This window comes from Colossoma macropomum, unplaced genomic scaffold (genome assembly GCF_904425465.1).
Source record: "Colossoma macropomum unplaced genomic scaffold, Colossoma_macropomum, whole genome shotgun sequence".
Classification (NCBI taxonomy): domain Eukaryota; kingdom Metazoa; phylum Chordata; class Actinopteri; order Characiformes; family Serrasalmidae; genus Colossoma; species Colossoma macropomum.
The window spans coordinates 17,173,504-17,188,213 of record NW_023494788.1 but is presented as its reverse complement, the minus strand read 5'-3'; the positions used below and the strand labels follow the sequence as shown (position 1 = coordinate 17,188,213).

The 14,710-nt window shown below is 40.6% G+C and overlaps 1 protein-coding gene across 1 annotated transcript in view; it reads right to left on the bottom strand.

The window, feature by feature from the left end:
- Nucleotides 1-14,710, bottom strand: part of tenm2 (teneurin transmembrane protein 2) — a 361,481-nt gene that overhangs the window by 48,355 nt on the left and 298,416 nt on the right. The window contains exons 8-10 of the mRNA XM_036568644.1: nucleotides 9,679-9,801; nucleotides 3,908-4,113; nucleotides 1,946-2,141 (exon numbers count right to left, since the gene is read on the bottom strand). Coding sequence (XP_036424537.1) covers nucleotides 1,946-2,141; nucleotides 3,908-4,113; nucleotides 9,679-9,801 — 525 coding nt within the window. The remainder of the gene's footprint in view (nucleotides 1-1,945; nucleotides 2,142-3,907; nucleotides 4,114-9,678; nucleotides 9,802-14,710) is intronic.

Genomic DNA, 14,710 nt, shown 5'->3' with positions numbered 1-14,710 from the left:
CCTTTTTCTCTCTCTCTTTTCATCTCTTTCTCTCCCTAGAGCCCTGCATCATTATTGATACAACCAATCCAAGCAACTACAAAGCATTTAATTAGCCATGAACATTAGCACAGTTGATGTGCATAACGTTAATTGGTGTGATATCACTTATTACAGTTACCTCATCATGTGTGAATATTCATAATATTTCTGTATGTGTAAGGTGCTCATCTCACTTAAAGTTAAACAGCTGTAAAGTGTTCTTCATTTTCGTTCCTGAGAACGATGAAAAAAACAAGGCCACAATGTCAGACTCCATTCTTCCAGTACAAACCTGGTGCTCTGCCAGAGCCAGCTAGCCTGGTTTTTCAATCCATTAGCCAAGACATTTTCATTCCATTAGTTAACCTTATGGGTTATTTACAGGTCCTTACTGAATGCTTAATGTTAACATTGTAAAATGTATTCTGTTATCCAGGCTATATTAATGTTTGTAGGAGGCTTTTGCACCGGTTCAATGGTGCACCCAGTTAGCACACTACAGACTTTGTGCACATAATGCTGATAAACACAAGTGTGTGTGAGTGAGTTGCTTTCGTAAGGTGCTTCAAATCTAAAAGGATCAGAGTTTTGTGCTATGTACTTAGGCTGCATTGTGAAACATAATGTACTAAATATCTGTTCTCTTCAGCTCTGTTTTTCTCAAACCCCCCTGAGCTCTCTCCCGCATTCATTCAGCCTGACACTGCATTTCCCCAGCTTCTGTTTTTTTAAATAGCTTTACTGCAGTTCCATCTATACCCAGATACTGATAATTCACTGGTGAGTTTGTGATTGGATATATAATGATAGCTGTGTGTTATACTAGCTATAAATCACTAAATCCAAGTCTAAATCTAGCCTTAACCATGGGAACAAACATGAAAGCACTGGGATGTTTCAGTAGACTACAGTTTGTGTTAAAAAGTCAAACAACCAACTCCAGACTTTTCTGCTCCAGAGAGCCTTAAAAGATATGCTCTTGATCCTCAGCTGAGTTCTACTTTTCAGATTTGCTCTAGATCCTCAGTGTTCTAAATTCTAATCTGTTTACTCAATCCTCAACTGTTTAAGACTGTGTTCTAGATTCTCAACTGTGTTCTAGATCATCACTTGGGTTCTAGACTCTCAGTTGTGATACAGGTCTTCAGTTTGCTAAAACCTCAGTGCTCTAATTCTTAATTGTGCTCTAAATCCTCAGTGTTTCAGATCATCGGCTGTGTTCTAGACTTTTGGTATTCTAGACTCTCAGTTGTAATCTAGATCTTCACTCTTCTACACTTCCAGTGTTGCAGGTTCTCAGGTATGTTCTAAATCTTCACTGTTATAAATTCTGAACAGTGTTCTAAATCCAGTGTTCTAGATCCTTAGAAGTGTTTTAAATACTCAGTGTCCAGATCTTTAGTGTGTTCTAGATGCTCAGTGTTAAGATTCTGAGCTGTGTTCTAAATCGTCAGTGTTCTACCTCACCACTATGTTTTAGATCTTCAGTGTTTTAGCTTCAGCTGTGTTCTAGACCCTCAGTGTTGCTGATTCTCAGGTACAATGTAAACAATATTCTATTAAGATCCTCAGTGTCCTAGACCCTCAGAGTCTGTGTTCTAGACTCCAGACTGCTTCTATCATTAACATCCTCTAAGCTTTCTTAGGGGGAGAGCAGAAAAAGTGAAGAAGAGAGGAGTAGATGGAGTAGATGGAGGAGCAGATGATTCACTTTCCTCTGACTCAACCCCCCTCCTCTCTGCTCTTTTCTGCTACTCTTCAATCCTCTCTGCACCCTCCAAATACAAGTGGAAAACAACTTCAAGTGAATTTGCAGACCAATGGGGGATGCATTAATGGAAGAGCTGGGGAGAGATGAAGGTGCTGAGAGCAAGCGGGTGAGTGAGTGAGTGAGTGAGTGAGTGAGTGAGAGAAACTGACTGACCCAGTTTTGCCGTACTGAAGGACACAGACTCTTTCTCCTTGCCGTCATTGTAAAAGGCCAGATGCCACGTGCCCAGATCCAGGTACTGCACAAACACAGCCTCGTTCAGCACCACCGTCTGAATACTGCGTCTCTCTCGAGGAGACTCCACCACACTCCATTTCTCCTTGCCGTCCAAGCGTTCCATGTAGTCATACTGCATGAGGAAGAGAGAGAGAGAGAGAGAGAGAAGGAAAGACGGAGACAATGCAAACAGACATTACTCTTGGTTCTGGATGTTTGGGTGACACCATTATGGTTCATATAAAGACAGATTTAGGTTGACCGAATTTATTAGTTCATTGTTAACTTGCGTTTATGAACTCATTGCTAACTTGAAGTTTTGCATAATGAAGGCCAGGGGTATGGACAAATGTTAGGGTGCAAGGCAGAATGTGCTTTAATGCAGCTACACTATGAAATCTGTTCTTTAATGTTTTATTTAATAAGGCTATAACTAACCACGCAAACTGCATGTGGAACCACCTAATAACTGTGAGGTGCAAGGTTTGAAGACACAGTGGAATATTGGAGATATTAACAAGCTCATACAATGTAATGTCAGGGCAACTTCAGCAGAAATAAGTTGCTATTAAGTCAACTGTGCTTCACAATTATACATGACCACCTTAAGTGAAGTTCCTCATTTTGAGTCAATCAATTAAAGCTGATTTGATTAGTAAAATCATTTTAATCTGTCATGTCAATAGATATGTTCTAGATCTTTAGCTGCGTTCTAAACCTTTACTGCTCTAGATCAGTTTTAGATTTTCAGCTGAGCTTTTTCCTTATTGTTCCAAGTCATCAACTGTGTGATCAATCTTCAGAGTTCTAGACCCTCAGGGTCTCATGTACAAAGCCTTTTTCATAAGTTTCAGGCACATTTCAGATGCATTCTGCCCACTGATTATGCACAAAACTGGTGCATGAGCATAAATGTGCAGTTTATGGGCCATGCGCATGAAAAAATGCTGAATGTGCGTCACTGGCACATGCATTTGGGGGAAGGGACAAGCAACATGTGGGTCAATTGTGCAAAAAGTTTGTGGAGATATTATACATACGGCTGATTTCATATTCCGCTGAATTTACTGAAGTTTGAGTACCCTTCAGTGGCTGGTTTTGCATAGATGTAACAATGGTTATCATCTTATTATCTTTAAATCATTTAAAATATAGTCATTTTGGGGCTCCTGAGTGGTGCAACCGTCTAAGCATTCGCCCTATAATCAGAAGATCGCAAGTTTGATTCCTGATGATGTTACAGCCATCCATGGCCAGACAGCACAATTGGCCTCGCTCTCTCTGGGTGCCCCAGACTTTTAAAGCTTACTAGTTTCTAAAGTAAATATTATCGGATTACTATCAGTATCATTAGATTTCAATATCAACATTTCAATATCACTGGAATTGGAAAAGACAAAGTTATATCTTGCCATCTCTACTAATAATTCAAGTTCTTTCTTACCAAAACGTTCTACATACATTCAAACTTGATTAAACTGAACAGAATTTGCAATCAGCTGCATTTCCCAGATCCATCCATTTTTGCACAATCCTCCCACATTGTGCACAGACCTACCTCAGATTTAAATGTATGAATATATATCTATGTATTTTACATTTTTTTGCATGTATATGGTACATACACTGTGCATTTATGTTTGTATATATGTTTTTTACAGGCAAATTGCACAAAAAAAACGGTTGCTACAGACTTAGTATATCTGATCCTTACTGTTTTATGCCCAAGACACCCCAGCCCTTCACATTTAAGTGTTTCCCTGCTCTTACACACCCACTTCAACTCTGGAAGGATTGTTTAATTAGCTGATCATTTAGATCAAGGTATGTAGAACAGAAAAAACAACAAAAATATGCATGACATAGGTACTCCAGGAGCAGGGCTGTTAAGCATTTTACCTGTGCATGGGATGGGGGAAGGCCTTTGCGTATATAGACACCAAAAACAGCATCTTTGCCCAGTGAGATGTTGAACTTGAGAAACTGTGGTTGGCTGAGATGGAGCAGGGACCTCCAGAATACCCCTGGCGGGACCTCCTGAGTCACCCGCCGTCCCACTTCCAGGTCGCCTGTATCTATGCTGCTGTTCCGAAATGCCCACGGACCTGAGGCAGGGAGGACAGAGGGAAAATCAAACTTCTTCCCTTTCTTCTGTGTTATTGAACAGGGTTCAAACAGCAAACAGAAAAACAGATCGAGCGTTCTCTTTGTTGCTCTGAAAGAAAACAGACTGAAGAATCAGATTGAAGATGGCGAAAGTGCTTCTTCCCACTGTTGGATGTTCAGAGTTCTGCCACTCCACAGTGCACAGAGACAGCAAAAAGATTGTTAACTGTCAAAGTTGAAGAGAGAGAGAACAAAGACTAGAGGGGAGCTCCATAAGCAGAGTTGCACTGTTCCAGTATTGCACACAGCAGCGAGAGCTACATGCGGTTTCATCAGAACCCAGTCTGAAGTGAATAAATAGAAAGGTATATCTCAGAGGAGATATCTGGAGTTCCCTCATAGGCATTCCCAGGTATCTGCAAGATGAATCTGTTATTATCATTAAACCTTTGTGTATTAATTCAGAGAGGTCATAGTCTGTGCTAACACCAAAAGCATGGTGTAATTTTTTATCAACTATTTCTCACATATAGCCCACTGAAATAATCAGAATAATTCTGCTGAAAGTGCAGATTCTAACTTTCAACTGGTATTACATTTGTGTTTGTAAGTAGGACAGTAGATATTTCTTACGATTTGAATGAGAAAAGTATATTACTCCAGTCTTATTGACTTTACACTGGCTTCCACTTAGGTTCTGTGTTGACGAGAAGCTCTTGCTTGTGACATTTAAAGCTCTTAATGGCGCAGCTCCAGCATATTTTGCTAATCTGCCGAAGCATTATATAAGCATCCATACAGACCACTTCGTTCAGCTGAGGCAGGCTTACAGCAAACTCCTTGGATCAGTGAAAGATTTTCTTATATAGCTCATTAAGGCAAATTCCAATGATTTTTAAAAAATCTCTGCAAGATTAAATGGTTAAGAAGTAAGTAAAGTCATTCATTTGATGTGAAATGCACCGTTCGAAAGAAACTTGCTGGATCAGAATTGTTCACAGTGGTGGTGAAAGGAATCAGACGTCTGAAGAATTTTAAAGTCTCAAAAAGTTACCATGCAGACTTTTATTACGTGAAATGGATACGAATATGACCCTAAAGCCTGAAACATTGTATTGTGATAGTTCTGAGAAAAGGTTCTGGTATAAAATGTAATTTTTTAATACAGACATGACAGTGAGGTACATGAATGAAGTCATATAGAAAAAAAGTACCTCAAGAAAACTTTTTGTTTTCAGATTTAACACTGTTTTACCATCATCAACATTACCTATAAAAACTCAGAAGACATGTGTAGGTCCACTGCTGGTAAAAATGGTTATATCTGTCTTGTAGACATTGCAATCTCTGAACAACTTTGTTTATATCATAATGAATGAACTATGTGGAGTTAAAAAAATTGAATTCCTCTTTAAATCTAGAATAAAACATTTGTTGAGGCTCGTAAATGGCTAGAAGTAATGAGAAATTATTCATTTTCTCCTGTTTATAATTATGCTGTGATTTTCATTTAGGGTGTAGTGTTTCTATCTTTCCAATATTTTAGTTATATTACTGTGAAAAGCACTTATTAATCTTAATCTTTATTGTGTCTTGTTTTGCAGAACCTCCTGACTTTCCTTTTTTTGTCATTTTGTGACATCAAAACAAACAGAAAAAAGCCAGGGGTGCAGACTGTCGATACAGAGGGTAAACTGAATGTAAAAGTAACTAATTGTGTAACTATGTAAATATGTATTTACAAAGTTGTATAGAAAAGCAACAATACTCTTGACTTGTATGATTTAACAGCTACTGTGACAAGGTCTGCAGGCTTCTTTGATAGAATATCTGTGTGGTCATATAACACACAGCTCAGAGAGGAACAGAGGAATAAGCAAAGAACGCACAAGAAATGTAGCAGTGCTTGACTCATTGATGTACCCATAGGGAACTGAGCCTCCGCTAGCAGTCCCAGCTGGGAAAAGCAGGGAAAAACCATGTCAATAACTCACTGTGGCAGCTATCTTTCTCTCTGTCTCTCTCTGTCTTCTCCTTACTCCTGAGTCTCCTAAAAGCTTTAAAAAGAGCACCAGCACTGCGAGAGCGTGTGTATTCTCCAGCCTGTAGCCTGTAGCGCATGTCAACAGAACACAGGCCCTGTTTACCCTCCTAATCACACGTGCTGTTATCCACTTCTGATTTAATGGAAAACTCTCTCACTCGTTTTTTTTTTCTTTACCCCTTCTCTCTCTATCTCTCTCTTTCCCTCTATCACTCTTTTTGTTGCTGCTGGCGACAGCTGGGTGTAAGTGGATGCAGCGTACGGACACCTCTTTCTCTCTTTTTTTGCTTTTTGTGTGGCGGAGACACACACGTGTTCACACAAACACACACACACGCACACAACCCACGGTCCTCCTGTAATCAGGTCAGCTCGACGCTGGAGACCGCTGCCCTGACAGAGGAAAGCCATGAAAAATGGTGAGGAAATGAAGAACAATGAAAACACAATCAGGAGGAAGTGGCCGTCGCAGAAGAGGAGCATAGCCCCCCTGCTCATTAACACACAGGAGCACAGAGCAGGGCCGAGAAACGGAGCGATGGAGAGGAGAAAATGATGCTCCTCAGGGAAAGCTGGGTGGCTCTGCTCCTGAAACAATAGAAACTATCTCCCTGGAAAGCGTTCATTAGTTAGAGCACAATCAAACAGCATAAAAGAACTATAACACATACAGAACCATAGACGTACCAGAGAATAGAGACATACAGCTTAGATTAGTTACAGCTTACAGGCAAGTAGCATAGAGACACAGAGCACATAGCACTTAGTTACACAGCAAAGATTAACCTGAGCACAAGCAGAAGATGGGCCAGATATACAGGATAATAGAAGTCATGTCATGTAGAATACATTAATTAGAACTTAAGCAGTTAGAAAAGCACCATAAAGAAGGCACAACAAAGACACATAGCACCTAGCATAGCAGAGAATGCACAGCAAAGATTAACCCAAGCATAGACATAATACAGAACCATATGGACACATAGAAAGTACAGAACAAGGCAACAAACAGCAGATTAAGCAGAGCATAGAGACACATATGTAAGATTAGCACAGCTATACTGCATTGTACTACAGATTAACCAGCAGAACTGAGTGCTCAGAGCTTTATACGCATATAATGCACATGTATAAAGTGCGTATGTTTAAGTGTGAGTACAGATGATGTCATCATGGCAAAAGGTGAAGATTACAAGCTCTTCACATGGAGAGCTTTTTCCAGCTCACACTTCAAGAGGAGAACACTTCGAACTCATTAGACACTCGCTCTTCATGCAGTGTATAAACTGTAGCGCTTTCTGTTCATAGAGGGAGAGAGAAAGGTAGAGAGGGAGAAAAGGGTGGGGGGTGAGAGGGAGAAAAGGGTGGGGGGTGAGAGAGAGAGAGAGAGAGAGATGTTGAGTTGCACTGTGTGGACAGGTGGCTGGTCTGTGCTGTAGTTTCAGAGAGAACTGATTGAGTTGTCCTTCGGGTTGGGGGGAAATGTGTCGTGGCCAACGACAGCTGCCGGCTGCAAGGGTGTGTGAGTGAGAAGGCGACTGGGAGGCAGATATAGCGAACAGCAGAGAGAGTGAGAGAGAAAGAGTAGTGACAAACTAGAGAGGCAACTGAAAAGTGCAGTGTGAGTGAGCTAGTGTGTGTGTGTGTGTGTGCTTGTGCGTGTCTTAGCACCAGACATGGGTAGTAAATAAGGATGCACACAAATTTCTGCCACTGAAAATGGTCAAAAGTGGCACTTTAGGTTTTGAACGAAAAAGAAAAATAACTAAATAGTCTAAAACGAGGGTCCAAAATCAAATACTTAAACAATCTGAAGGGTAATGAAAATGAGAAACAGTGAAAATTTGTTCACTTTGCTCTCCTGCGCTGGTCAGTGCAGACATGCTTAAACAGTTTGAGCACAGCAGATTAACAGTGAAACACTCAAACGTAGTCTGCAGCAGCTGCACTCTGTACGGTCTTTAGCTTACATGCTTTTTAGCATTGACTGATTAATGAAATCACTTAAACTTTTTACCGCTTTTGAAAGTTGTTACTGCAAATATGTGTGATCATTAAATCCTACTGCGGTTTATAACTGTTTCTTCTCTAAATGATGACTTGCATGCTAATATCAGTGGCAGTAACATTACATTTACATTTACATTTACATTTACATCATTTAGCAGACGCTCTTATCCAGAGCGACTTACAAAAAGTGCTTTGTCTATCCAGAGGAAGAATCTTTGCTAGCTACCAATAGGTTAGAGAGAAAGACAGTCCTAAACTTAGATACTGCTAGAATCAGAAGGTCATTGACACCTAGTGAAAAAGGGACAGAGTTAAACACAGAACAGTGCAATACAATACAATACAATACAATACAATACATAAGTGCTGTACAATACATTACATGTTTACCTTAGCAACTTTGCAACTTTTCAAATACACTGTACTTGAGATATGATATTACTGTAAGATATTTGGAATGAAGTGTACTTGTACGTCTTTCTGCATTCTTTCCAGGATATTTTAAATCTTAAAAATATCATGGAAATTTTGTTGCACACAAAACAGTCGTGTGTGCAACAGAACATACAACCAAGGTGCATGAGCTTGTTTGTTTCTGTCCTGTGCTCTATTTCATCTGCAGTAAGGCAGAAATACATTAGCTCTTCCAATGCTGATATTTGTATGGATGTGTTAGTTGGTACAGTATATTGCTTGTTATGGCTCATTGGTCACTTATATTGTTATGATTTGTTTGTTGTCTTTAATTTTGGGTAGTCTTTCACCATATACTGACTTACTCAAGTAATTATTGAGATGACAAGCTTTACTTCCACTTGATTATTACTTCTAGTGTAATTATTATTTTTAAGTTACATTATGCGTATTTGAATGTCAAAGTCTACCCACCGCTGGTTAGCACACTGAATTTGTATGGAGTTTGTTCAGAGGTTCTAAAAATACATATAAGAGATTGTGAAGTGGTATTAATAGAGCAGGATTATTACATGTGTGCTGTGTCCACAGTATACTGCAATAATACAATATTACACAGTGCTGTTCTTCTCACTCAGCCTGCTGGAGCTGGAGCTGAAAGAATTAAATATCCACAGAAAAATATTTCTCACTTTAATCACAGAGCAGATGAAACCGTGTGGGGCTCCTCACTAGCTGGAGTGGAATTTCATCTCTGTTGTAGCAAAACCTAACAAATATTCTTCAATTTAATACACATCAATGTAAAGAGGATATCGGTCCCCAGGTCATGAAATGTTCACACCATATAATGGCATCTTGCAGTTCCAAGTTGTACATATGAGCAGTTTTGTCAGCTTGTCAGATGAAGGCAGGGTAAGTCAGCACCATGTCAGAACCTTTGAAAGTCTTCATAGTCCAGTCTGTTCATTCTGCGCTCTTTTATGTCTCTGCACTACTTTATTAATACACATAAAAAGCTTTGTTTTGTGAGTAAAGATCAGCAGATGCACAGACCGTGTTTGGAGTTTCCAGCTTCAGAAGCTGCACAGCTTACCTCTGCCTCCAGGGGGCACTGCTGCCTCTTCTGTACTGCCAGGCAGGCCAGTGCCCAGACCGTGGTTCAGCATTGGACCATCCACAGGCTTCAGCTGCCAGTTCAGCCCCAACAGGTTCATAGCTGGGGAGAAGAAAAAACAAAGGAAAGAGTCAGTATGCTACGTTCCACTATAAAAAGGACAGCAAAAAGAGCCAGATTACACACGGAGTTCTGAAAAAGGATTGGGAGAAAAAGTGTGCCAGGAACTCTGTATAAACTTCCATCTTCCCATCTGTGCTTTCTGTTTCCATCTCTACTTTATGTTTTCTGTGACAAAGTTTTTGCAACTTCTTTGCATTTCCCTACACCTCAGTACAGTCTGTCAGTCTCATCACTTCCAGAGTACAGCTACCAAAACAGCAAACATGAAAAACAGAAATGTGAAATGTTTGGTTGGTGTGCCATACTTGTTGAGAGATTATAGAACAGTGGTGCCCAAAGTTTTTGTCCTGGGGTGCTGAGGTGCAATGTGGAGAGCCAAAGGCCAACAAGATAAAACAAAATTAAAGAAAAAAGGTAAGTTTCAAAAATGTATTTTCTAACTTTGCACTATATTTTATTATTGAAACTTGAAATTCAAAAAAAAGAAAATAAGAATTTAACATGTCATGTATAGTATAAAAATAAGTCTATTCTCTCACTGGATGACAGCATGAAGGCAAGGGTAACTTTCTGGTGTGCCTCATGGGCCAACTTTGGCTTGCAGGCCACACTTTGAGCAGTCCTGGTCTAGAATGCAATCTCTCTATTTAGTCTGGTTTGTTTGGTTTCTCACTTCTTTTTCTGGACATTCTAAAAACAGCTACAAACATTACAATGTTGCTATTTCTTGAAGAATATTTGGTCGGTGTGCTCTTCTATACTCATTATCTATACTCAATCTATACTGATTTAACAACCAGTGCAGCAGGCAGAGCAACCACACTGGCTGTCATATAGTTGTCTCTTATATTGCTGTTTATGCAATTTTAAACCCGTGCCTCATTGATTAAGACATGGCAATATTGAGTAAACAATTTTTCATTTGGGGCCTATTATACTTTGCACTGGGTCAGATCCTAGTTTATGCTACTGACTACAACCATATGTTCAAGGTGTGGTCTGAAAAAAATGCAGATTATGTGCCATGTATAAAAATATTTCATTCACATGCAAGGAGGAAGAGGGTAAGGTAGAAAGGCAGAACAAATGCAGTGTGTGTCCTAAAGGATGTCCATCAAATTCCAACAGAAACCAGATGACAAACGAACAGCCATGTAAAGGCCTGTGTGACTGATTTATGTTGACTGATGCTGATACACTGACTGTCAGTCCAGGGATGTGCAAGTGCAGATCTGGCTCGGAGTTACAGTCCAGAGGCATTTCTAACACATGTAATCGTAACGCCGCTCAAAATCCTTGCAAATTTGACTTTGCAAAGAGCGACAATTATGACTCTCTGCTCTGTATTATTTTCCGTGCGCAGACGTTGGGAAATAGCCGGTAATTGGCACTTTAACAAAATGCCATAGCACTCAGTTGTGTTTTTTTGTGCCTACTGCTGAAGCCATTGGGAAGGGTGGCAAATCCTAAGGTAAAATCAGAGGAACAGTAGGAGGGAGTGAAGGGGAGAGAGACACACACACACACACACACAAGTACCCAAATAAACCAGAGTGAGTGAGAGAGAAAGACAGAGACCGATGAGCCAGACAGAGAAAAACACAGACAGAGAAACAAAGAGAGAAAAATTTCAATCCCCAAAGCCGTGGTTAAAAGTTAACAAGTAAAAAAAATGACTTCTCCCACAGCCAGAAACTTTAGGAAACCACACAACATTATTTTAAAGAGCTGATGCCATTCGGTGGTGCAGCAAGCGACAGACAAAAAAGCAGACAGTGTCTCTTTCTTCCCATTCTTTCCCGGGGAGCGCCGTTTCATTCCTCCTTCCCTCCCTCCCTCACTCCCCGGGTTTAGTGTAGGCTCAGGTAGCTCCAGTCATTCACAGCAGCTCCATCTCCCGAGCCCTGGCTCCCTTTCAACCGCTGCCAAGCAACTTTAGTACAAAGAGAGAGATTTGAAAAATACAGACACTTCACTAAATGGCCAAAAGAAGCCACCACAGGAAACAGAGAGGGGGCGAATTACAGTGCAACGCACACCGCAATGTGGGCCCTTGCTGTGCATCTGTGTTGCACTCACTTTTCTCTTCTACTCTCTACTTTTCTTGCCTTTTCTTTTTCTCTTGGCATCTATAAAGACAATTTCGGTTTGTGAGTCATCTACGGGCCGGCGTGCAGAGGAAGAGTTTCAGAGATGACGGCGCTCAGCTTCTCCAACTCATTCACTGCTAAATTCCTTCAGCATATAAAAAGAATTGTTGGGCGAAAAATCTAATTTAAACTATTAACAATGAGTCAAGGCATCAGTGGCGTAAGTACTGGGGGCGGCAGGATAATTGCACTGGGGCCCATTGTGCGGGGAGTCCTGTGGTAACCGGGCCCCCTAAATTTGTTACTGGGTCCCTTCATATAGATACTGATATAATTGTACACCCATGACTCACAGAAAGATACCTCACCAGTTAGCTTCCATTAACACAACACAGACAGCTCTGACGTCTATATACACTATTTGGACAAAAGTATTGGGACACACCTCAGGTGTGTGAATTCAGGTGTTTCATTCAGTCCTCTTGCCACAGGTGTATAAAATCAAGGACCTAGCCATGCAGTCTGCCTTTACAAACGTTGGAAAAGAATGGGCCGCTCTGGAGAGCTCACTGAATTTGAGCATGGTACTGTAATAGGATGACACCATTCCAACAAGTCAGTTTGTGATTTTTTTTTTCCTCCTAGATATTCCACGATCAACTGTAAGTGGAATTATTGAAAAGTGGAAGTGTTTAGCAACCACAGCAACTCAGCCACGAAGTGTCAGACCACGTAAAGTTACAGAGCTGGGGTACAAGAGTACCAAACCTCCTCTGGCATTAACATCAGTACAAAAACTGTGCGCTGGGAGCGTCATGACATGGCTTTCCATGGCTGAGCAGCTGGTGGAGGAGGGATAATGCTCCAGCATACCAGGACATTTTAGACAATTGTATGCTTTCAGCTTTGTGGGGACAGTTTGAAGAAGGCCCTTTTCTGTTCCAGCATGACTGCGCCCCAGTGCACAAAGCAAGGTCTATAAAAGCATGGCCATCCAATATCAGTGTCTGACCTCACAAATGCTCTTCTTGATGAATGGGCAAAAATTCCCACAGACACACTCCAAAATCTTGTAGAAAGACTATCCAGAAGAGTGGAAGCTGTTATAGCTGCAAAGGGCGGGGGGCAACTCCCTATGGATTTAGAATGGGATGTCATGAAAGCTCCTGTAGGTGTAATGTGCAGGGGTCCCAATACTTTTGTCCATATAGTGTGTCTCCCTCTAATTCATAATGCGGCTTATCGACGGTAACTGTTTTCAACTTTCAACGTGATATAATCATGTATGTTGCACAGCAAGGGTTCTCAGGAATCTAGAACAAAATCATTAGTGGGGCATCTGAAAACCCTGGAGGTGCCAGGTAGGGCGAGATTTTCTTACGTATAGTTGCAAAAAAAAAAAAAGGAAAATATGGGACGAGAATTTATATCTATCCAAAGGAGCCACACATTCAGGACAGAATCAACAGGAGAGCCGCAAAAAATAGGTCCAAATGTCGACCCATTTAGGAAATCCGTCTGCTAATTTATCTTCCCGCAATATGCAGCACAACCTTAAAATGCAGACAATACAAAGTGATGCATGAAAAGCCTCCTATGTTAATCAATATAGCGCTTTATATTGGCTATGCATGGGAAGCAGTGCAGCGGTATGAACAAAATTTAGTTTCACTTTGATTTTTGATTGATTGCTTGCTACTAAAGACACACGTACAAAACAGTGAGTTTAATGGAGCATGATTACTGACTGGTGGGGCATTGACCCCCCTAAATGATCCCCTGATTCCGAGCCTGGGCTGGTGACATGTTGGAAGGTTAAATATGAAGTATAATTATTGCAATCCAAATATGTGATCCAATGTAAACATTTAGGTTAAGATTTGAGAACATCAACAATATGAGACATAACAACACCAAGTAAACAAGCAAATTACATTGTAATTTTTTTAATCACTGTAAGTAATTTTCAGATCGGGGCATTAGTGTTTTTGCACTGCAAGGCTTGTTTGGTGTATGAAGTTTGCTTCTTTAAGTATGAGGCTAATGTAGCTCACACATAATTGAAACTTGAACCTCACTATGTAGCTTTGTGCTAACTGCACATCTAATTCATCACACCCTTGCATCAAACCATGTTGCTTTGTTAAGCAATCTCAGAGTTGTTTATGATACCACACATCACATAGGATCTATAAAATGACAAAATGTTATGCTTAGCTAAGAACAGTAATAGCAGCCTGAAATTTCTCTGTACTTCCAACCAATTTTACAGATAACACTATGTCATAAGCAAGTCTGTTTGAGATTACTTTGTGTAAAGAAGTCTGAGATTACTTAACATCTCAACATGGTTTGACAGAAGTGTGGGATGATTTAAGCATGCAGTTTACACAGTGCTAATTGGTAGGACTGTTAGCTACATTAGCCTTGTAGCTCCAGTGTGTAACTCTTATTTTTCACTGAATTGATCTTTTGAATATGTTCAGAGAAAACGGCCAGGCCACAGAGTTCAACATGAGCTGAAAGTGTAACGTAGGACATGACTCATAAATGACATTTAGACTGAAAGATCTCCACACAGCAGCTAGCCGTGTATTGCTAGTGACCGGGTTACCACAGCAAGAAGAAATTGTGAAATTCTATTCTTTTGCATTTTTCTCTCCTTATTTGCTCAATCACTCGATCTGTTTGAGACACACACACACACACGCACACATACATGCACCGCCCCAGTCCTCACCGCGGTGATGGCAGGATGGCAGGCCGTGTGTTAATGACTCCCGCCCCTTCGCTCACCT